We start from the raw sequence: 25256 nt of genomic DNA on the forward strand, positions 1-25256 counted from the left end.
TATATATATTATAATATAATGTATTTATTTTGTTATGCACCTGATATTACTGTTCTAATGCAAATATACATTGTTGTTGCCAACTTGATGGTCACTACCCCATCAGTTAAAACAATTACAATAAAACAGCAACTATAGTCAAGTCAAGTCAAGTCAAGTTTATTTGTATAGCGCTTTTCACAATACAGATTGTATCAAAGCAGCTTCACAGTATTAAATTTAAATAATTCAACAAAGTTTATTTCAAGAGGAATTTATTGATTGATAAAATTAAATTAAATATCCCCAAAATATCCCCAACTGAGCAAGCCAAAGGCAACAGTGGCAAGGAACCGAAAAACTCCATCAAGTGACCTAATGGTGTCCTAAAACTCCACCTAAAACTATACAATAACTTTTGAGGAAAATAATTATTTGGGACAAATTCCTTGGGTGTTTAAATTAATTTAATAAAACAAATCGCAGTTGAAGGAACATAAAAATATAATAGATAAGAGATGAATATGATGAGAGGACGGAACGGGAACGGGTGTTTTTCGGTTATTGTACTGGGGAATGTTTTCCAAGACGCACCGGAAACAGCGTGGGGTTATTGAAGCATTATCAAGATCTTTTGAACTTGTAAGTCGAAGTTTATCTTTGCACTTGTCTTTCTTATAAACAGCGAAGACGATATAGATTATACATCGTAGGCATAAAGCGTACAATCACCATTACATGTGTCTTCTAATCGTGACTAGTTGGTGTAAGTGAATGGCGGGAGATTAACATGTGTTTCTTGATTGGATTTGCTGAAAGTAGGATACAGAACAAATCTTAAATAATGAAAGTATAAAATTAATAATGAAAAAAATAATATTATAGAGGATATTGTAAAGAATGTTTTACCTTGAACTAAGTTACATCATGACCTTGCTATCTTTATAGGTGGAATGCGAATAAGGCAAATTATCTATTTTCAACATTACTTTTACGTAGTTTATTTCACGTACACTATTCCTTTATTACTCTGATGACGCCATTTTTCTTTCACAGGGTGTATGACCTATTAGCAAACATCACAGCACCATCCACCAAGTAGAGAAGATGTTGAGAAATGCCTCCGCACAGGTAATGAAACAAGATGTAGATGGGTTCATGTTTGCTAATAAGGATTACTATAGGCTGACTATTTTTACTCTTTCCTGACAGATACTTAAACAGTTTGTCCGACACAGGGCCACAGATACAAGTCTGATCTTGGAGAGATGTGAGTATGTGTCAATCATTGTATACAGTCTACTACAGCAGGGGTTTTCAAATTGGGGGCTGCAAAGGTGTACAAATGGGTCTGAGGAAAAGTTCAGAGAAAAACAGTGCATAAATAAATAATAAAAAGATAACTAACTATAATAAATATAACTGGTATATATAAAAATACTATGTCTGGATATTGACACAAATTTCACTATTCATTCTCTCTCTCTCTCTCTCTCTCTCTCTCTCTCTCTCTCTCTCTATATATATATATATATACACACACACACACACATGCATGCATGCGCACACACAGTAGTGAACATTTGAAGTTCATCAAATTTATTTTGTCAAATACTTTTATCAAATTTATACATGAATTTTTAACAATACACGTTCTTGTCTTTGGACAACTTTTATGAACTCTTTTGATCCACTTCAAAAGAACTTCACTTCACAGTCAGTTGGTACTACATTACAATAATATTGAAGATTCAAATTAATTGATTTGTATATGAACACACCAGTTACGCACAAATATAAACATGTAATTGTGGCTGTCATAAAATTGACAGATTTATTCAAACACAAGTCAAATATATAATCAATATGTAATATAGTGCATAGTATATTTAGCAAAAAGCTCCTCTCTAGAGTTAATTTTTCTTACTGCCTAGTGAGTTTATGGTCATTGAATGGCTTTTCTGAGGTAAATTTAACATTACATTATTCTCAAGCTGTTTTATTGACGTATTTCCCGTGTTTGAAACACTGAGCGATTACATGAGACATGACACTGATTTGGGTATTTTGGTTCTCTTTGCTGAAAGTAAATGTCTTTAGTCTTTGCTTTGTCTTTTACCAGCTATTAACAAAGTGCAGCTTCTTGGACGGGTGGGGCAAGACCCCGTCATGAGACAGGTGGAGGGCAGAAACCCCGTCACCATCTTCTCCATGGCAACCAACGAGATGTGGCGGTCCGGGGAGGGAGAACCCACACATACAGGTGATAGTTTAAATATGAATCTGTGTACTCGTTTTTATTTCTGTTGATTCTTTATTTATTTTATTTTTTTGTCTATGGAGCGGACCAGATTTACATTTACTGCAGTTTGTATTCTGTATATAACTGTATGAGACAAATGAAAATGTTTAATCTATTATAAGATATAATAGTTTTTTTTTTGTTAGATGAAGAGATAATGTTTTAATATTGATAACAAATTAACTCTAGTTTTCAGATATGCTTTATGTGAGAAAATTGTCTTCATGGTGCAAATATGTGGTCTGTTTAAGCAAAATGTAGATGTTTTCCTCACTCACCAGTCAATGATCACAAAGTCAGCATGAAACAGAAGTTGGCAATGTCTTTTCTTCCCTATTGTGATGTATATAAGAGAGAAACGGCTTCTGGAACAAGAACAAATGTAGGGCGGGGCTTTAGTTTGTTTATAGGGAATGATTGGATGGATGTGGTTTGCTAATGGCTGATGTCATGTGAGTGACAGGTGGCCCCGCCCTCACGCCGCTAAACACGTCATCAGAGAAAAGATGACGCAGGAAGAGGGAGGGGAAGTTATTTTGACTAAAGATTACATGGGAATATGATTATTATTTTTTTTTTATAATGATGTGCACTGATAAATCATTTATAATAAATACTAAAAGATTCCATAATAAAATAAGAATTGTCCATTTTGATTTCATGGTGACTTTAATAAACTAATAAGAAAGGTCTAATTTTATTTTATTTATTTTTTGCAGGAGATGTCACCCAGAAAACAACATGGCACAGAGTTTCAGTATTCAAACCAGGCCTGAGAGACGTGGCATATCAGTATGTAAAGAAAGGGTGTGTTTCCTCTTTGTTTTTGAGGCATTTATGAATATAAAAATAAAACATACTGCTATTAACCTGTGGTCAAACTTATTTTCAGGTCTCGAATTCTTGTGGAAGGAAAGCTCGATTATGGAGAGTACGTGGATAAAAACAACGTCAGGCGACAGGCAACAACTATTATCGCAGGTCAGTCTTTGGTGCTTTACCACAGTCTCTTTTTTTGTGTTTTGCTTTAATGATTCAAAAATTAACCAAGCATCATTTGTCTTTTTTTTTTTTTTTTACAGATAATATTGTGTTTTTAAGTGAGAATCTGCGAGAACAGTAGTGAAGACGCCTTCCCAGACTTTAGGAACCAAAAGAAGATATTTTGTATAGCGTTATTCTGCTCTTACATCAACTTTTTTGATTATCTTTGTGCCTGCCCTTAACAGTCATACATGGGCAAATGAAGTAATGTTGTTGTTATGATTGTCATGCTGTCTTATTCCCGACAGAGGGCGGTAGCAGGATGTACTTTGACATGTAAACACACAAACACACGTTCCAGTCACATGAACTGGATTAGACTCTTTGTAAAATAAATAAAATTGCTCAATTTTCCTTTTTGACTTCTGAAACATACCATATGCTAAAAAGCGTAATATCTGAAATTATGTTTAACAAAATCACTTCCAATTTGTTATACTGTATCGTTACTGTCGTGCTAATGTTCATGAATAAATGTAGTACTAGTTTTTCAAGGATTTGTTGTGAATACTCTCGTCCTCCACGTACAGCACATGTAAAATACCTTCTGGTTTCAGAAACTTTTCAAAAGTTAACTGTATGAAACCGAGAGAATATTAGTTTCATTTCTTACTTTTGTTTTTCAGTCATATCCATTTGTTTGGTCTAATTTTACCCATTGACTTAATGCAGTCGTTTGGTTCAATTTTTTCTTTGCCTCAAGGATATTGTGATTTCTTTTTTAGTGCGCTTTAAAATAAGAGTAAGTTCACATTTCAAAATATTTACCCGCAGTACGAATCCATTGACAGCAATAGGAGTTGAGGCGGTGCACACAGTTTGGTACTCTTGGCTTTACACGGTTTGTCAAAGAGATAATGCGGGGTCATCCTTAATAGGAGCAATTTCACGTCAATCATAGAGTAGCGCTCTCCTATTGGTCAGACGGTTTGTTCGTCTTCCGTGATTTTCATGAGGTGAGCTTTAAACCTAACAGCTCATCTCATTGGTTGACGCATGGATTCCAAGGGCGGGACCTCAGATAGGAAAGTTGAGTATTTTAAGGCAAATTTATGCGTAGTTTTTTCAAACAGCGTAACAAAATACAAACCCCTTTAAAATCCATATTTTATTATTTATTTGGAAACATCTGAAACATTCCCTGAAAGAAGTATAGTCCACAAACAGTCTTTTGTAAACAAATTTTGCCATTCCCATCTCCCCGCCCCAAATTCCTACTCGAAGGGGCGACATTTCTCAAGGAAGCTGAGAGGAAAGTTCCGTGAACAGTGGCGACAAACTTATAATCAACTTTCCGTTGACAGTAAAACATTCACTTTGAATCACGGTCGGACGAGCCATTTGACGGATACACTATCGCTAACGCTGACAAATAGTCGTTTGTGGAGCCGTTGAAGCGACTGCGCCTCAGTGACGGTTTAGTATCGAGGCATGGAAATTATGGATATCGGGGAACCGTTTTTACAATGGGACAAAAATCTCAGCGAATTGTCCGAACCCGGGGAAAACGACATTTTATACAGCACTGTAAGTGGGGATCTTCTCATGGTTCCGTTGCATGATTGCCATCTTTCACTTCGCATGTTTTGATGTGTTGCAACTAGTGTCAGATCATCCAGAACACATTTAAATGGCTCTAAACCTTATCATTTACAACATTTAGTCATAAAAATTGTGTTTATTTGACTTGATCGTTCACTGAGAAACTTTAAAGGAGATCTATACGATTACTAATGTGCCATGGGTTCCACTTGGCTCCAAGGGATAAAGTTCAGATGGTGGAGTTGACTGTATCACAATGCAGTGCTACACAAAGTAATGGTTTTAACCCATATGGATAAACTCAGAATATAGGCCTCGAATCTTTGAAGTTTTGTTGCAGGTTATGTAATAATAGGTTTGTGTTCCAACTTCTGCTCAAAGTGGCCTCTACTTTGATGGGTAGACTGCTGACTAATTAGGGGGTTCACAGTGGGTAGTTGCAAAGGGAATTTGGTAGTTGGTGCATGTACTTTTTTATTCAACATTAAGTTTTTAGTGTAAAATATATCTGAATGCATAAGGGAAAGTGCATTTTTGGTCTTATATATTTTTTTAATTATTTTTAAATCCTTTTTATCTGAACTGATTTTTTAAATAGTCCTGATGGTGTAATTTAATAAACTTTTTTTTATTTGTATAAATGTATTTATACATGTATACATATTCCATGTAGTCTTTTAACCATTATGAACTCACACATTTAAAAAAAAAAATGCTGTTTAAAATGCAAGCAAGTCACACCGTGGGACATGTCAACTTTATGAAAGTAGCCTATTTCATGTCTACTACTCAAATTTATGATATGAACAACACTTCGAAGGACGTTAATTGCACAAATGTGGTAAGTTACAAGCAGTTTCTAAGCAGAGATCCCATTACCAGATGAGACATGTAACTCTTTTCCAGACAGCATCAAAGCAGGTGTTGGAGGTACAACAGTTTGGTGTGTCTGGGATTCAGAAACTGACAGGATCAGGGCGGTAACATACACTTCCATGAGAACTGTATATGCTTTGTGAAGGTTGAGGAATGGTTTACATTCTCCTTCACCTTTAGAACAGAACGAGGTCTTTGTTTAAGACCCCCCCCCCAAACACATACATGCTCCCCCACCTCATTGGTCTCTATGTGCCAGTTCCCCTCACTTTCACTCTTGCTCCCCAGGGTTTGTTGACATGGAATTCCACACAACAACGCAAACTGTTCTCAGTTGGAGCTTTAGGCTCCCCTGAAGCTTACTTTGTGGACTCGGTCTGTTGCATACATCTGTTAACATTATGCATGTTGCATCTGCGCCGTGTCCTTCTGCATTATGAGTCAGCTGCATTGCTATGGTGTGCCGGGTGACTTTCAGATTTGAATTTATGCATATCTGAAGCCAAGCCAATCTTCTGACTATATAATATTTGAGGAATGCAAACATGCCCTTTTTATGACTTAATAGGCCCAATTATTGTCTTCTGTGACTGATAGTTGCGATCATGTCGTCTTTGTAAAACGGGAAGAACTTGTATGGAGGATGTGTGTTTGTACCTTCTTGCTTTAAGCAAAGACTCAGTCGTCATATCTCAGGTGATTAAAAATAGTAATAATAACCCAAGGCTCATTCCTCCCTTAAGACAGGGGTTAAGGAGATGCTGAGGGGAGCAGTTCAGGCATCATGATCAGCATTTCTTAGTGCTGATAATCACACTGACACGATTAGCCTGGGAAGCACATTATCTCCTGCAGACTGGGGCCTTGTGGCAACCAGATGTACTTCCTGAGCCACTCGAAAGCCATTCTTTGGTTAATGGCAAATATGAGGAAAGGCATGCTTTAGCAAGAGCATGTGCACTAACCTGTTTATTAGTACTAAAGACAATCGTTATCACCCAGTTCTTGGTTATTTGCATATCATTTGTCTCATTTAATGTTATGATCAGCTGATAATACTATCAGTTCAGTAGAACTTTCAGAAAGAATTTTCAGTCAGCCTGATCTATTTCCTCTACACTGTTTTTATTTAATTTTTTTATTAATAGCCTATCAATAATATAATTTTGGAAAACTCTTATTTTCCATAAGTATCTGCATTAAGGCAAGATGATTCATATCTGTTCACAGCATAATACCAGTTAACTAACTATAGGACTGGGTAATTATGTTATACAATAGAAATGTGTCAACTGTTAGTGATTTTGTTGGACTGGTTATACCAGCTCATCCTATTAGAATCAATTTGATTAATTTTAGCAGTTTTTTTTTGTGTTTCATTACATGAAGCTGTTTTTGCATTGATACCAGACTTATCTTTCTTTTGTTATGAATGAAATTAAGTACCTTTAATAGATGTATTGCATTAATGTTAACATAACTAGTTTTCATTGAATTTTCTGCATGGATAACATGACGATATAAAATGACTCATACTCTGAAACACACACACACACAGGCCAACATTCCCTCTCTTTGATCACACACAATCAGTGTGCAAACACTGGACTGACGAAGATATCTTAAGAAAATAAGTTGTCTGTCTCGACCGTAGAGGCGGTGTCTGATTGTAAACTCCAGTACAAGAGTCTGGCCTCACATCTGGTTTGTGCTGCTGATATTGTGTTTTTAAGATCTCGTGTGACTGGAACAGACTGAGAGGCTTCAGTGGTCGACAACTTGTGTCTAACATCACAACAGTTATTTCCATCAAGAGGTACATCCATTTTAGTTCAAGATCTTGTATTGACAATGCAAGAGTCAACAGTGCTCCAGCACATCCCCAAAGACTTTCAATGAATTTAAGGTCTGGCCAATTCATGTGTGAAAATGATTCTTCAAGCTCCCTCCCAACCATTCGTTCACAATTTGAGCCTGATTAATCTTGACATTGTCATCCTGGAATATGGCCATGATGTGTCTTCCTACACGGTTGTTTAAGAAACGCAAAGCTAAACTATCCATCAGTTAGGGTTAGAAGAACTGTTTCCCAAAATATAACATGCTAGAAACATAATAATCACTGCAATAATGATCCAATCATAGACTCTTAAGCATTTGCCTTTTTAAATTGTATATATTTGGCTTGTATATAATGCATTCAAGACACTTTAGTAATTGCATAACTACATTGTGTCAGTGAGATTTGAATGTGTAATTTTTATACACATAAATAGACTGATTATTTAGGGCATGGCAGTTTATTGACAGCATCCTGGTGTTTAATATGTGTGTGCACAGTGGATAGCGTGTCAGGGCAGACTGATCTTGTAGCCCTGAGCTCTCTGACATTTTGATAACATTTGTCACTCAGGAGTCACGTGGTATTCTTTACAGCGGCTTGCTACTGATGACTCAAGCTTTAGTGGAGCGGTCTTGCGGGACGGGAGGGGGACGAGTCTGCTGGCAGGCGGTCTGTAGTGAGAAACCCTCTGTCTCTCTGCTCTCTGTGGGACGGGTGGACACAGGCTGGGACTGTTCTCAGAGAGCGCAGGGTTTCTGTGAGGCCCGGCGCCCGTCTTTCTTGCAAGCTGCATCATTCTGCGATGCACATTCTTGCTCTTTTGCTCTGAATGGATGGTTTGTATAAGCTGCAACTCGAGCCTGAACCTTCTCTGAGCGCACACATATTCATTACTCATTCATTTTCTTCATCATGATCTTGTGGTTTCACTAGGTCTTGTCTAAGTGCCCCTCGGAGGCCGATCTTTCTTTTTGATTCAAACAATGTATTTTTGGTGGTGGGGAAGTTGTAATGGAGGTGTTGGGATGCGTGAAAGGTTATTAGCTTTGGGAGTATAATGTTGCATGAGAACCTCTATTTTTTGAGAACGAAGCCACTGATTTTGTAAGTGAGCTGCAAGTTTGGCATTGTAGGCAGTGCCCCCCCCCCCCCCCCATACACTTATTTTATCATTTATAATCATATTATGTTTATATCTTATAAGAGATTTTAATACATTTAATTTTAACCATCAAAATAACAAAATAACCATCCTTGTAGTAAAGCCTATTTTATATAATCAAGAGAATAAAATGTTACAAATAAAAGGTACTTGACCATTTAATTTTTCAATCTCTTATTATTTTTAATGTGATCAAATCAATCCAAATAATTTAAAAGTCTGACATGAGTACATAAAAAACTGACTCGCATTAAATGAATCTAAAACGTTTCAGTCTGTATTTGCTCACTTGATATTATATGTATATATTTCAAACCTAAAATATTCATGTTAAAAAAAGTAATATATACCATGGTACGGTGGTATGCGTCTCTCATTTACGTCATTGCTACTTGTGTATTGAACATAGAGGGAGTCTTTCACTCCATTCAGTTTTACTGTTCCTCCTCTGAAAGAGCAAATAGTGGGTGATCAAGTCTTTCCAATCAATCCAGATTGGATTTTTGTTTTCCGCCGTCACTGCTTGTTTACATCCAGTGCACTTTACGGTCACTATTGACCAGATGTTGATTACAGAGGAGCCGTTTCCTGGACCCCTGGAGTTCCAGAAGGCGCCGACACCACTGCAGTTTCAGCGCATCACTCTCTGGTGGGGGAAGGGAGGATGGGACGTCCTTGAATATGCAGGATGTGTTCGGTCTTGTTTTGAATTTACAGCACAGTCGCTATCGAGGCCTCTTCTTCCCTGATATAAACTGAAGCCGCAGCTGCGATGGCACACATTTCACGCTCGGACCCAACAGTTGCGCACAAGCAGCTTGAACAAGAGCCAAGCGAATTCAAAACACACTCAGAGAGGGTGGAGTGAATCATGGAAAAAGTGATGGACTTCTGGTGGGATTTGTCTTTGGCACAAACAAGATTTGCAATGTGAACTTTAGAATAAGATACACAACTTTTCCCACAAAAGCCACATTTATTTATATAGCACTTTATATAATACATTGCTTTAAAGGGTTAGTTCACCCAAAAATTTAAATTCTGTCATTATTTACTCACCCTCATGTCATGAAAGAACCAGTGAGGTTCGTTCTCGTGTATTACGCAGCACGTTTGAGCTTCCGCAAGAACCAATGAAATTTGTTCTCATGCATCAAGCAAGTACGGTTGAGCTTCTGTTTATGTACACTGATCAATGTTTATATGTGAATAATAGCCTAAATTAAATCTGTTCATAAAACGATCAAGAATAATCAGCTTTATGTGCACGCACGTAAACCTTTCGTATTATATTTTATTTCTTTTTTAGATTATTGTCCTTACGCTCTTTGCTCTTTTCCTCTCACAATAATTCATGGCATTTGAATTTCACTCTATCACGTTAATTAATTATGATCTGATTAAGACAGGAACACCAGTTTCTACTCAAAGTAACTTTATCATTCAACTTTGCCCTACTTAGGGATGTAGTTTATTGGGAGTTGAGCTGTTTTGACTCACAGCAGCAGTCATTCAACTCTAAACAGATGTCCAGTTAGACAGGTTAACTCAGAATTTGGGTCAAAAAGACCCTTGCTATCCAGTCAAACAAGGCCACCAGTTTTAATGGAGTGTTTTGTTTAAGAGGACAAACAAGCTGGATTTCCTCAAGCCTGTGATAAGTCTGAAGCGCTTCAGTCCAAAGTAAATCAATTTTTAGTGGCTAATATCAGTGAGTCAAGTCCAACTGTGTGTAATGGACAAGGTCCAGCCTCGCGAGCGCTGATCTTTGTCTCCTGCAGGTTCAGCTTTCCACACATCTGTTTTGCTGCTCAGAGTTGCGTCATCTGCGTCCAGATTTGGCTTGTAAACTTCCTCTTCCTGCGCACATATTCACGACCCCCTTAAGGAGAAAAAAATTACAGACCACTGTCGCCACCCCCAACGTCTCTGTCATCACTGGAGGAGCAGCTTCAACAACTATTCGACTTTCCAGCTGGGCAAAAACTCAGAAACCCTGCCCCCAACTGAAACCACATGTACTTTACACCCATCCAAACTACGGACAAAGAAGCCTTCACTCCCAGAATCCACCCAACTGGATGCAGGCATTCACAAGTCTTACTCAAACAGCTGTGTATTGTGCACAAAATGTGAGACGTGATTGAAATTTAAACAGCACAATTATTGTGGTTATCTCAAATAATTGCGATTTAGATGATTAATTAATAATTGCGACAGGCCTAATGAAAGTGGACAATCATATTTATTTCCGAGATAATGGTATTTAAATGAAGTATAGACCGTGCCGAATGCAGTGCACTTCTATTCCATTGCCATCTGGTGAAGGAACTGATCCCAAACAGGCACTTAGAAGTGATTATTTCTATCCTTGAACCTTAGGAAACCTCACGTCCATCCGTCCTCCTCCAAGTGAGCGGTCTCTTATATTCCTCTTAGAGAGCAGTCGACACCCAGCAATTTTCAGCAATCATCATAATCATCTTATCACACACTCAAGAGTGTCAGATGTAATTGCATATCGCCCATGACTGATGCAGGAATGGCATAATAATATGGTGACTCTGTACAGTCATAACCCCACCATGTGAGAATTCATCAATTTTGCAGTGAAGTAAAAATGACTGCTGCAAATGCACATATAAGACGACAACTATGATACGTCACCTCTTGATAACTTCACCCACTCCTGACCTGATCTGAACTGCTGCTCAATGCCGTTCAATGCTTCGTTCTACATGGTGCTTGCCGTATAGATGTTTTTGGTCGAGGAAGACATTCCAGAAAAGCAGTTCTTTGCCAAATATGGAGTTCAAGCAAGTTCACAAGAGACATTTTTAGAGAACTGCTTATATGAACACATAGCCTACTTAAAAGTGTTTGGGGTGGGTGGCAGGCTCTGTTGGAACACCTGCATGCATTTCTCATGCACGTCCAGACGTTTTCTCACCGAGGTCGGCTGTCCAGACAGAGCTGCTGCGGAGTAACAAAAGTGGAAAATGTAGGACATGGCATTCCAGAATGGCTTTGTCAATCCTGACTGCCATGCTTTCTCTTGTTCTCTCTTTACTTCTTCATGTTGCTTTGTGTATTCATTTAGCTGTTTTCTTTGCTCTCTTTGTTTGTCTGTCTTTGACTTGGCTAACCTCTGGATCTGAGTCAGTCTGTAATTGATCCCATACGCTGGCTTCTCTCCATTTTGATCCCCAACTGCACCGCTTTCCTTCCTAGTTTGCTCAGTTTGCCTCTGTTTAACTCACTTCTCTAACGTGTTTCCTGGAGGCTCTTTTCCAAAAGACAGCATTTTTAGGCAACTGTGTTTATTTGATAGTGTGCGCGAACGCAGGCGGTCGACACATAGAAAGTTTGATCTTTGTCCAGTGTCTGCGCCATTTTTCTACAGAAGTTATGACCGCTAAAAATGTCTTATTGTAATTCTTTTAAACTCTAAATTCTTCATCTTCGGAATAAAAGACTAAATTAAATCCATTCATCATCGATCGAGGCTCTTCGGAAAATTTCGACTAAACCACTCAATTCATAAGGATCAGTTTTACGATCTCTTTATCAACTTTTTGAAGCGTCAAAGTGCGAGTTGCGTAGCTGTCAATGGAGGGATCGAAATCTCTCAGAAGTGTTTTTCAAAATGTTGGAACATGTTTTTCAATGGGGTTTTCAAAATATTTGTGTGTGCCATATATTTGTATGCTTATTAGAGTCATGCATATACACTTTGTGTGGGGGAACTTATTCTAGATGTGCAAAGTTACTGCCCATTACTATGAAGAACATCCCAAATAATCACTAATGGCCGCCTTTTTCAGTTAGGGTTAGAAGAAAGATACATATGTAGACATCAAGGTTTGCAAAGCAGCTCTTTGCTTTTTTTTCTGGAATAGATCCTCAGTTTTGTTTTCTCCCACTATGAACATGACCCCTCAAATGACATAATGTTGACAGGCCGTTCTGTTTATCATTAATGTTAGCCAAACTGATCTATCTGCATGGTGGCCTTGACAAGTACACTCTCAGTGTCCATTTAAGGTTCTACCAGATACTGCCAAACACGGAATAATTCGCTAATACAAGTAAGCGAAAAACAGCACGGCGTAGTATACATAGTATTTGCAAAACAGTAGGTGAAAAGTACCCGGATGACCTACTACTTTTGATGGGTACTTTACTATCCCATGAGGCCATGGGAGAGGATTTGTGAATGGTGGTGAAGCGACGCAACTCTAGGTCACGTGACAATGACACCATGGTGGATGTAGTACGTTCAAATTTCACTCATACTATATAGATCATACTTTTTTAAAGGTCACTAAGCAAGTTTCAAGCCAAATGTATGTACCTACTATATAGTATGCAATTTTAACATGGTGTTGGTCTGTTGTGTGCTATATTCCTGTCAGTCAACAGCACCAAGCATCATATCCTGCTGTATCAGTTTGTGCTTGTCAAAGCAGCATTGTTTGATCTTATAATCTGCCTTTGTTGGCTGAACCCAAAGACCTGCATATTGCACCGTGCGTGACTGTACTATGGATCCTGCTGGTTGTTCACATGAACAGATGCACATAGAGGAGACAGCAGTTGTTTGAGTGTGTGCATCTCAGAGCTGCATTGACCCCTCTCCCTGTGGATGAGCTGCCTGGACTCTGACTCATCTGTGCAGATGGAGACCAGTCTGTTGTGATGGAGCTGCTTCCAATTCTATTGCTATAGAATTGCTGTGCTTTGCACAGACACCATTTGTAAGCAATTCTATCACGCTTTTACAACTTTTAAAGTGTTGTGCTTATCCCAGTGTTTCATTGTAAGTGCATTAAATATGTTTTTTTGTTTGTTGTGGTAATCCACAGCGAGTCAGAAATGCTGAACGTGTTGAATTCACGTGAACTGCCCCTGAGGAGAAAGTCTGAGAGGTTCTGCTGGTGTTAGAATATGGAGGAAACCTGCGTTTTAAGTGATTTTTATGTGATAAAATGGATGTCTGGAAGGGTTTCAGCCTGTCCAAACCTGTTTGAGGAGTAGGGTACCTTGTTGAGGTGTGGTAACAAGGACTGGAATGCACCGATAGGAATGCCAAGGAGATAATGTCTTTTTTGGACCCGAATCAAACCTCCTAGGAACGAGCATTCTGCTTGAAATTACAAAAATAAAATAAGTGAGCAATCAGCTCGGTAAAATTAGTTCACAAATAAAATATATCCTTTAAATTGTTAATGTCTTTAGTTATCTTGGAATAAATGTAGAAATACACTAACTTAATGAGATTACAAAATAGAATTGAATTTGTTTTCTTTTTTCTTTTCTTTTTTTCAATGTAATGTTTATTTAACCACGAAAATGTGGCAACGTTAAGTGTAACTGGGACATTCATTTACATTTGATTTATAAAAAATAAAAGAAACTGTGAGGACTTTGCCTCCTCGTTTCAGAACGCCACTGTCTGTTCCTCCAGGCTATGGGATCTGATCTTCAAAGAGACCTGCTGATGTTTTATGATTTGCAATTAAGGTCTGTTTAACAAGCTGTGGTTTAATGAGCACTCCAATTATTGTTCTTCTTGTGCAGCACTTCACCGAGCTCCTAGATGATCTGTCCCAAGAAGCTTTGCTGGGACAGCTGTTAAGCGACCCGTTCCTGTCCGGGCGTGGAGATGCCATGGACACAGAGGAGGAACTGACCCCTGCATCTCCAGTGCCGCCACACATTCAAGCTGAACACAGTTACTCGCTGTGTGGAGACTCGCGCCCACAGTCGCCCCTTTCCCATCTGCCCGGGGAACCTGGCAGTGATGCTGGTAAGCTTTGGCCAGAAATGTGAAACTAGTTTAAAGGACAAGTTCGGTATTTTACACTTAAAGCCCTGTTTACAGATCGTTTCTGATGAAATCGAATGGTTAAGATTAAAATTTGGACACATGCTGCTGTCCCGAGAATTTTAGGTTTCTTTCGCTTCTCCCCCCCACCTACAGAATGGCTGCATAGGATTGTTCCAGTGCCCATATGTAGCCATTCTGTAGGTGGGGCTTTAAGTGTAAAATACCGAACTTGTCCTTTAATTTAGTCTTAAAGTGCCCATATTATGCTAATTTACAAGTTCCAAATTTTTTTTTTTTTTTACTTTATTTAAATTGAAATGATAAAATTATGTGATTTAGTAAACGATTGTTTAAAATAAATTGTTTAAAAATATTTCAATTATTTTTTTTATTTTTTTTTAAAAAGTTTAAATTAATATGTTTTAATCCCTATTTCATGTCCATTTATTTTAGGTTTAGGTTTTCATGTCCATTTAGGTTAAGCACACATGTAATAAGTAATAAAATAAAATAAAATAATAATAATAAAATCAGTGTATAAATGTGACCCTGGATGACAAAACCAGTCACATGGGTCAATTTGTTTGAAATGGGATTTATACATAATCCGAAAGCTGAATAAATAAGCTTTCCATTGATGTATGGTTTGTTAGGATAGGACAATATTTGGCCTGAGATACAATTATTTGAAAATCTGGAATCTTAGGGTGCAAAAGAATCTAAATATTGAGAAAAATCTCCTTTAAAGTTGTCCATTTATGTTCGCGATTGTGCTGCATTCACTCACAAAAATAAATGTTTTATATATTTACGGTAGGAAATGTACAAAATATCTTCATGGAACATGATCTTTACTTAATATCCTCATGATTTTTGGCATAAAAGAAAAATCTATAATTTTGACCCATACAATGTATTGTTGGCTATTGCCACAAATAAACCCGTGCGACTTGTGACTGGTTTTGTGGTCCGGGGTCACAAATATGCATGGATAAAAATTTATAAATGTGCTTTGTATGAAACCACACATTTATATATGTGCTGATGTAACCGCATGATGAAGTCTTTAGGCATTTCTGTTTGAGAGATGAACTCTCTTCGGAGTGGACTTTGTGCTTTGTAAACAATCAGCAAATTTACATGGACAAACAGCTGAACAGCACACTAAAGAAAAGGTCAAATCAAATAAAAAGCACAATAGGTGCCCTTTAAATGCAAATAGTTTCACATGTAAATGCATCTGTAATTGAACTCCTGTTTTATTAGGTGATTCAGACAATGACGAGTGGCCGATGGAGCAGGAAGATAAAGGGCTGAAGATGGAACCCCTCCTGTGTGACCCACCCGTCCTGCTGCCCACCCTGACCCTCACCCTGACCCCCGAGGGTCCCGCGTCCGAGCCTGTGACTGACACCAGCGACCCCACCCTGTCTCGGACCCTCCCTCAGGCCGCACAGGTTAAGCCCCTCAATATGAGCAAGACAACACCCATATAGCCAGTGCTTGAATTGACTGAAGTGCTGATTTCTGTGTGTTGTTGCAGGTGAAAGAGGGCAGTGAGAGTTTCAACCCTCAGATCAAGCTGGAGCCACACGAGGTCGATCAGTTCTTAAACCTCTCATCCAAAGGTAAAACACTGTTATTGCACTGAAAATAAAGATCACTGTTAATAGTATCAAGTCCATTATTAATACGAGATATAATGTACACTGTAAAAAAAAACATTTAATTTCGAAAAATTGTGGAAACTGACAATTACATATTGGCTCAATACAAGTCCTACATCCAAAAAACCTGTATGTGCATGCGATAATTCAAATGCGGATTGATTCGCGAGCGGAGCAGGACCAGCCGGGGGCTGAAGACCCGAAACAAACGTTCCCGAGAGAATACAGATATTCGTCGTCACAAGTTTCAAGACGTTATGGTGAGTATTGAGCACTGAAATTATTCTCCAAAGTTTTGCTTTAGCACCCTGTAGGAAGTTTAAAAGGCATTTAGCAGTGACAGCGAGTTCATGCATTCATTGGTTTCCTGGTTGCCACATAATTATCTGATGGTATGTCTAAAATACTGTTTGATCGACTTCTGAGATGTAATTTGTGTGATGTGTGTGCCATGTGACCACTGAACACAGTGCCGTTAGATTGCAAAAGATTGCAAAAGCCTCTTTCAAGGCTTTTTACCTTTTAAAATCACACACTTGTGATTTTCATATTCATCTGTTAATTTTTCATTAATTGCTCGTGTCAGTAGCTTTAAGCTGGATATATTTACACACCACGAAATAAAAGATTAAGCTAAATCTACATCGACTGACTGTCTCATCCTCATTATATAAATTGCGTAACTTCTGTTCTGTCACTTGCCAGATGTGATGCGGGTGAACTTTGTCATTAATGTTAGTTTTTATTTCTATTTGCAGGTGTTTAACTTATGCAGTGCTGCTTTTGAAAGTTTCCTTCACCACTTCAAGACATCCTGTTACTTCTGAAGACTTCTTGAATGTATTCAGTGTTTTTCCTTATTTAGAATAAGGTATTTTCACCAAATATCATGTTGGAATTGATTTGTTAATAAAGTGATGTGATAAAATGACAACCCTGTTGTATGTGTTCTGTATTATTCTTAATGTATTAATGTTTTTCACACACTTTTTTTCTTTTCTTTTGGGACAGTGAGAAATTATTTAATTGGACCAACAACACTGAATTTTTCAATTGGCTCAACATATTATTTCTGATTGAGCCCATATTATCAGACTGTTGCCACAATTTATCAAATTTAATTCACGGAAATTGAATTAGGCCAATTGAAACATTTCAAAGTGAATAACATATAACATATTGAAAAATGTAGATATGACCAGTCTCTAGAAAATTTGGATTTGGACAGGTCTCACATTTTTTAGAGTGTACATGGTCATTATCATAAACAAGCCTGCTTGTTTGTACATTACCACACACTTCTGCACTTCCAAAATAAGTTTTTGATTTTAGTTTTAAATAAAATGCATTAATTTTAATTGAAATTATATACTTATTTGAGAAGAAAAAAAATGACATGTACTTACCAAAACAATAAACATTTAATATTGATTTTAGTTTAAAATAATTTAAATGTACTCATTTAAATTTAAATTATTTTAGCAATCATTTAATAATAATTTAATTTAAAAAATGTATGTTAGTTATTTTAAATCTAAAACTCATGTGTACTTACAGAAAAAACAAATAAATGGATATGAAATATTGATTTTAGTTTTAAATAATTTAATTTAAATATTTTAATTTTAATTAATTTTAGTTAATTGAGAACGAGTTATTATGTGTGTACTTACAGGAAAAACAAATATTAAAAAATTTTCTAAATAAAATCAATTTTAAAATAATTTAATTTTAATCATTTAAATATTTTAATTTAAATGATCATTTAATCACATAATAATTTAAATAGTTTATCTTATTATTTGAATACAAAAAGATGTATTACACATGTGAAACAAGATTTCAGAGTGATACAGGAGACATGAATGTTGCACAGCTATGCAGAAAATTCGTATATTACAAATATTTGCCCACAGAATGCTATGATTGACCAATCAGAATCGATCTGTAATGCTTTTCTCCAGGCCTGGAGTCTCTGCACATGCCGCCCACTCCTCCCAGCTCTCACGGCAGCGACTCTGAGGGAAGTCAGAGCCCTGTACACCCCTGTGCCCCCGCCAGCCCCACACAGACACCCGCTGTCCTCAAGGTGGCGCCACGAGCCCCTTCTTCCCTCTCCAACTCTCCTCTGCTGACGGCACCCCATGTGAGTACCACCAAATCTTGTTAATTGTTAGATTTTATTAAAGAAGATGGTCAAGTGACCTCCTCTGGCCTCTTCTGACAGAAACTGCAGGGCTCAGGTCCTCTCCTGCTCACTGAGGAGGAGAAACGCACGCTCATTGCTGAAGGATACCCGGTGCCCACAAAGCTGCCGCTGTCCAAGGCCGAGGAGAAAGCGCTGAAGAAGATTCGCAGAAAGATCAAGAACAAGGTTGGTGTCAGACTTCAGCCGTGTGTAAAGACGATGCATACGAGTACTAAATTTAATGTCCGAGACACTAACACTCATGAATTTCCCTTTGACAGATATCAGCACAAGAGAGCCGCAGGAAAAAGAAAGAGTACATGGATGCTTTAGAAAAGAAGTAAGTCTGATTTGATCACGATCACATTATAATTGTAGCATTTATGAAGTATGAAGTTTAAAGATCAAGTTGATCAAGAGTCACTGACTGTTAAAGTCAACGTGAAATCAAAACGGACTCTGTTTACTTTTTAAATGCATAATGAATGTTCATATTATTGTGAATGATTCATCTGTGCACATTATTCCAATTTCTATTCATTTGTATAAAGTATATCTTGCTCCACTTCTGAATCCAGTGCTTTTTTTTTCCTTCTCATTAAATAAAAGTCAAATGGGTTGCAAATCCAGTTTCACGTTTCAGGGATTTACAAGTGAAATATTTGAGTTGCTACATGAAACCAAGGACTTAAGATATAAAAAGATGGTGCACTCATATTACTATGAACTGGAGAAAGTGCAACGGGCAATATTGCGGAACAAGTCCCGCCTTCTACATAAAAGAGCCAATCGCTGATTGGTAAAGTCTTCGCATCACTGCAGCTGGCTTTAGAAGCTTCGGTTGATATACTGTATAAACAGTCAGTGTTTTGAGACGCACTCTTAGGAGTTGCCGATGCACATTGGCTGCTCCAGGCTAAAAAGAAAGCTTTTTAACGCTATAAGAAATGCTGGTATGAAATATGTTTTTTAATTGTGAGTTCGGCTAGCAGTTTTTGAGATTTCAGGATTCCCCTATTTAAGTAGATAGCACTTGGTCTTGGATGCCTGAAATAGCTGTCCGGAGGCGTTGCAAATACGGCCTACAGACTTTCCTTGAACAGGAATTTGATGCAACTCATGTGACATTGCAATACCCTCTCCGTCCACAGGGTGGAGACATGCTCCAGCGAGAACAATGAGCTACGCAGGAAAGTTGAAACACTTGAGTGCACCAACAAGTAAGACCCTCACACCTTTCCATTTATATACACTACTACACCTTAAGGTGATCATTACATCATTTACTAGTCTTTTATTTTCGCACTTTGTATCCTTTGCTGGTTGATTTTTCAGTGATTAATTATACATCATACGCAGACTGATTAGTATTGATTATGTAAATGTGTGTGTCTCAGGTCTCTGATGCAGCAGCTGCACTCACTGCAGGCGGTGGTGGCAGGAAAGGTCCCGCGGTCCTGCCGGGTGACGGGCACCCAGACCTCCACATGCCTCATGGTGAGAGCTTCCTTTGTGTGTGTGTGTGTGTGTGGGAGAGTGAGGGGGAGGAAGACAAATGCAAACACAAACAGGAGCATTGCTATTTAGATAAAGCTTGTAACGTTCTTGTGCAGGTGGTGGTTCTGTGTTTCTCCGTGTTCTTGGGGAGTTTCTACCAAGGCCTGAGCCCCTGCTCCTCTATCACCAAAACTGGCCTGACCAGAGAGATCTCCATACAGGAGTCATACACTGCGACAGGTGCGCATGCTACGATTGTGCTAGAGCACACGAAACATGGACGTGAAATATTGAATTTAGTTTGAAATCATTTTTTTATTTTTTTATTATTGAAATAAATTAGTTTTTATTTAAAACGTAGTTTTGCGATTTGAGGTATTTGAGGAAAAATACTTATTATACGTGTACTTGCAAAAGAAGTCATGGTCATGAAATAGTTGGCTATAAGTAAGTCAGCTTTTAAGTAATTTAATTTAAATTTTCAAATAATATAATCATTTAAATTATTTATTTTATTATTCTGTTATTTGAAAAAGATTTATTACACATGTAGCCTACTTACAAAAAAATGCATATGTATAACATACATTCATGCATACATACATACATACAGTGTATATATATATATATATATATATATATACACATACAGTATATGTGTCTATATATAAATATAATAAATTAATAAAATATTTTAAATCATTTAATATCAATTAAAATCATTAATCATCTGTTGAGGATGTTTATTTGTTGCCTAAAGTCATTTATTTTTTTATTTAATAATTTAAATAATTTATTTTATTATTTGAGATGTACTTATTTTACATGTACAAAAAATAAATGAACATGAAAAAAAAAAAAATATATATATATACACACACACACACACACACATAATAAATTATTTAACTATATTCAATTGTTATTTAATATCAATAAAATCAATAATGATCTTTAAAGATGTGCCTTACGTTTGAAAATTTCAACTTTTTTAAATGCATAATGATATGCAAATCTTTTACGCATATCAGTTGTCCGAGGCTGTTTATTTGGTGTCTAAAATTTCGATTTAACAAGCGCCGCTTGTGTCTATTGCAATCCCTCCTGTAATTTGCTCATTATTCTCTGTCCTCGCTGACTAATGAATAGAGGAATGGCTGTATTTGGATCCATATTAAGAGGCTGTAGTCGGCTGAGCCCCACTCTTGAGCTTCTGAGAGTCATTATCAGTGGTTGAGTGGGGCAGTAATTATCATGCTTTTAAAAGCAGAGCGATCAGTTCATCATCGCTGATCTCCGATCTCCCTCCATCACGTTTCTCCCACGCATGTTATTCAGTTAATGCATCGCTCGAACAAAACGCCACTGACTTAAGACTAGAACTAATAAAAGAGATGCTCTCTTGATTTCAAGCCTTGACATTAATATCCATGTCAGGTGATCCAATCACAAATGCTCAGCCCAGACACTTTAGTAGGACTGCCAACTCTCACGCCACACATCCATTTTCTCACGCAGAGAAAACTCGTGAAGCAAAGAGGACACTGACACCGACAGACTCGACAGAGCTGGTTACTTTTGATATGAAACAAATTCAAACAAGACCGTTTTGGTGTTTGTAAATGTGACGTGACAGATCGCTGTAGCGCCTCAGTTCAAGCGGCACGTGAACCAATCATCTCTTATACTATTTACTAGTTAATAGTAATAACACCAATGAACAATAGGTATGTTAAAAGATACAGTACAACTTACTGAAATGTATATGCCTCATACATAATATCGATCAATCAGTGTTTTTCAACCGTGGAAAGAGGTCAATAAAACAGCTGGAGAATAATGTCACATAACTACATTTAGGCTTCCTCAGGAAAGCCATTAAATGACCATGCATGTTAGTTGGCTAGAAAAATGTGCTCTTTTGCTAAATATGTGCACATATATGTTTACTTATATCGTTAAAATATTATAAAGTTGTTATTATGATAAAACAAATAATTTAAGTTGTTATTTTTCGCTTTAAAAATACCAGCTGAAGACTCCTTATGTTTACAGAATTAGATGACTTTTTTTTTCTTGAGAAAAATGAACAAGTATCTACCGTATACCTTATATTTATCCAAAAGAATCGACATTGAATCAAGATCGGAATCAAATCACAAGAATTCAATTGAAATCGTGAAATTTGTGTCAAGCTATAAAAAAACAGTAGCCAACAGTAAAGTCATTTTACCATGTAAACCTTGTAACATGTCACTAAAGTAAGCTTAATACAATTCTGTTTAATTAGCAAATGTTTTTACACAATCACTTATTGTTTTGTTAAGGTTAAGGTTTCATTTCATCCCCCAATCTATAATTCTCACTCCAAGCTAAACTTAAAATTTGGCAGCCTTGACTTTAGCATTTGCATCTGGTATTAACAGCTCAATTGCATCTTTATTTGTGATAAGAACCTTAAAGATGTTCGTTCTTTCCACAGTGAAGTCCCGGAACCTGCTGAGCATTCAGGAGCACGGGGGTTTGGACGACCCCCATTTTGTCGGGTTGGGCGGGGAATATCCTGAACAAGCTGATGTCATGGCGGCTTCGCGATTAGAACAGCAGCACAAACAGGAACAGACGGAGCTGCGTGAAACGGAGCCCCGCCCACTTTTACTCAACACCAATGAAACGCACGCGCAAAAGGCGATTCTTATAGACCTGCATTCTCACAGGTAAATCATAAAATTACAGATTTTAAGCAACAAAAAAAGTACAAATCGGTGCAAAGGTGCAAGACTGCACTTAACGGATTTAGTGATAGAAAGAACTACAATCCCATGATGCATTGCAAAACAATGGAGAATTTGACTACTCATTTACAAATGTTGATTATATACATATAAAAACAATATATTTGAAGTTTAATGCAAAATATTCATTTATACGAACATTTAAGTATTTTGAGAACGTAGGGAGATCGACTTGATCACATCATTCGCAGCGCTTCATGCGAGTGGGCGGAGCTATGAGTTATTTTGGCTTGTGTTGCTTTTTTCGACTCTCTGATTGGTGTAATTTTCTGTACAGCATCATGGGTAATGTAGTTTTTCACAGAAGAAAACACCATCGATTAACAACCTCGTAGCTCACAGTAGTTCTGTCTTTGATGGTTTACAAGTTATTGTTCAAAATCAATTTCCCTATGGAGAAAATGAATGGAGTTTTTCCCCTCCGGAACCCGAGTGTTGTGAACTATTGCGTGTTGCACTTTCTGCCATTCATAGTGATACGAGTGCACCGTCTTTGTGTATCTTTGGTGTGGATGTAAAGCAATCTGTTTTATTTCGGCAGGTCCGATAAGTGGTCAAACGAGACCGCTAAAGTCATACAGTTGGAGAGGACCGTCAACGAGACATCGTGAGATCCGGCTGGTCCTCCTCCACGTCTCCTCTTCCTCTCCCCTGCAGCGGCGGGCCGATAGGCTCTGTATTTATAGATATACTATATACTTAAAGTATTGTTTTACTTAGAATTCCTTTTTTTTTTTTATATATATAAATACGAAAAACCCAAAAATGTATTTTTATTCCATTACAGCAGTATATAAAATTTTGATACTTCAAGTACACTGTTTTTTCAATATTTTCATTCTTTTTTTTAATATATGCTTTGAATTTTTGTTTTAATATTTTTCCTTTTTGTTTTTGCCTATTTGCCCCATGCTACTGAGAATATGTGTAGTAATATATTGAATTCACACGATGTAGCATGTCAAATATCAAAACTACGTTCTCTTCAGGCATCCAAAGATTCATAAAAAAATAACTATAATCGGACTGTATTTAAAAAATGGAATACAAATAATAGGCTGTGTTTACAGTATGAAGATGGCAATTTTCCAAAGCATTTAAAAACGTCTGAATATGTAAATATTTGCAGTATCCTCTATTGTAATACGGAGGAAGTATGTTGGGAGAGATATGAATTAATGTGATTGATATCAGTGGAGATGTTTGTCATTGAGGGCAATAAAAGAGGGACAATATGGACATGACATGAAAAGGACAGACGCTCTCCAGCCCATAGTCCCTCGTATGACGTTGCCCTCTTTTATTTGGTTTAAGGTCTTTAAAAGGACAGATGGCCCTTTTTGTCTCTGGCTGGCCACCATCCAAACCCACGTCTGCGCTCTTCTGGGAGTAAAAGGATGCTCGCTGACAATTCTAGCGTTCTCTTGCCCAGATATGAATGGTTTTGACAACCTGAGTCCTGAGCGATCTGCATCCGGGCATGTGATGGACTCCCTTGCACTGTGTCCCCGTAGAATCGATCTCTTATTTATTCTTTTTAGCATGCCTGCGATCCTTTTATCCTGTAAACGAGAGCATTTTGAAGGAGACGCTTTTGTCCTGATGTGATGCATTCGTCCATGCTTGGTGTGTTTCCTCTGTATTTGGTGTAATGAGTGATTTATGACTGCAGTCTTAATTATGTTACACATTCTTTGCATCACAATACAAAATGATCTTCCTGAAATCACTCTGCCTTGTTTTTGTCCTGTTTTCTGCACAGCAAATAAATATTTTCCTTAGTAAAAGCATTATAAATCATGTGTCTGAGCCGTCATTTTGCTGCTTTTATTCATGTCTAAATTAAAATATTACATTAGCCAGATTTATTTGTGTGTCTCACTTGGACGTTGAGTGGAATTAAGTATGTCTAGAGAGAGATGTTTTTATGTCATCATATGACTACTCTGATGCCTGACTATTAATTATTTTCATTGAGACTGGCTCTGCATTACAATTTTCCTATCCTTGAGGGTTTTATGCGAAAGAGAGGTGTTTTCTCCTCATCAGAGAGCTCAGATGATCTTCTTCATACCTTAAATCACATTAGCCAAATTGAATTAGAAGAAAAATGCATGTTCTCTTCAGACTCTCATGACTACTTGTTTCATATCTTGCCGATAAACTCATGTTGCTCAATTTACAGAGCAGTGAAGGTCTGTAGTGTTGTGGGTCTTTTTATTAGCAAACATCTTGTGTTAACCTTTGCATAAATGTGCTGTGTCCTGTGTACTGGACATAGAGAGACAAACACTGAAAAAAATATTAATGATTTAGGCTAATGTGATAATATTAACATACAGTATTTTTCTGTCCAATCAAATTCGGGGGCGTGACCAAAATAATAATAATATACGATTTAATGAGATAATACTATAATAATATCTTTTCCGCTGTAACAAATGTTAGGGGGCGTGGTCAATATGATAACATAATACCCTATGATGTGATAGGCTATTATTATAATAACACTGGCATCCAGTGCTTTTCTG

General features: G+C 37.3%; 2 protein-coding genes across 2 annotated transcripts; both read left to right on the forward strand.

Moving 5' to 3' along the window:
- The first annotated feature begins 495 nt into the window (after positions 1–495).
- ssbp1 (single-stranded DNA binding protein 1) lies at positions 496–3819 on the forward strand. Its single transcript, XM_082166655.1, has 7 exons — positions 496–621; positions 1036–1110; positions 1192–1249; positions 2102–2242; positions 3001–3088; positions 3174–3262; positions 3364–3819. The coding sequence occupies exons 2-7, from the start codon at positions 1087–1089 to the stop codon at positions 3402–3404; spliced, it is 441 nt and encodes a 146-aa protein (XP_082022781.1). The 5' UTR covers positions 496–621; positions 1036–1086; the 3' UTR covers positions 3405–3819.
- Positions 3820–4410: 591 nt separating this feature from the next.
- creb3l2 (cAMP responsive element binding protein 3-like 2) lies at positions 4411–24522 on the forward strand. Its single transcript, XM_082166645.1, has 12 exons — positions 4411–4852; positions 14329–14557; positions 15845–16035; positions 16122–16206; positions 18210–18391; positions 18473–18619; positions 18715–18773; positions 19585–19653; positions 19831–19930; positions 20047–20170; positions 22413–22647; positions 23267–24522. Exons 1-12 carry the CDS (start codon positions 4757–4759, stop codon positions 23334–23336), a joined length of 1587 nt encoding a protein of 528 aa, XP_082022771.1. The 5' UTR covers positions 4411–4756; the 3' UTR covers positions 23337–24522.
- Positions 24523–25256: the final 734 nt, after the last annotated feature.

This window comes from Leuciscus leuciscus, assembly GCF_965113295.1.
Source record: "Leuciscus leuciscus genome assembly, chromosome: 4".
Lineage (NCBI taxonomy): Eukaryota > Metazoa > Chordata > Actinopteri > Cypriniformes > Leuciscidae > Leuciscus > Leuciscus leuciscus.

Coding starts and splice junctions, on each gene's coding strand:
- ssbp1 (XM_082166655.1), top strand. CDS start 1,087: ATGTTGAGAAATGCCTCCGCACAG. Junction 1,111..1,191: donor TGAGAAATGCCTCCGCACAG/GTAATGAAACAA, acceptor CTTTCCTGACAG/ATACTTAAACAGTTTGTCCG. Junction 3,089..3,173: donor TATCAGTATGTAAAGAAAGG/GTGTGTTTCCTC, acceptor ACTTATTTTCAG/GTCTCGAATTCTTGTGGAAG.
- creb3l2 (XM_082166645.1), top strand. CDS start 4,757: ATGGAAATTATGGATATCGGGGAACCGTTTTTACAATGGGACAAAAAT. Junction 4,853..14,328: donor ACGACATTTTATACAGCACT/GTAAGTGGGGAT, acceptor CTTCTTGTGCAG/CACTTCACCGAGCTCCTAGA. Junction 20,171..22,412: donor GGAGTCATACACTGCGACAG/GTGCGCATGCTA, acceptor TTCTTTCCACAG/TGAAGTCCCGGAACCTGCTG.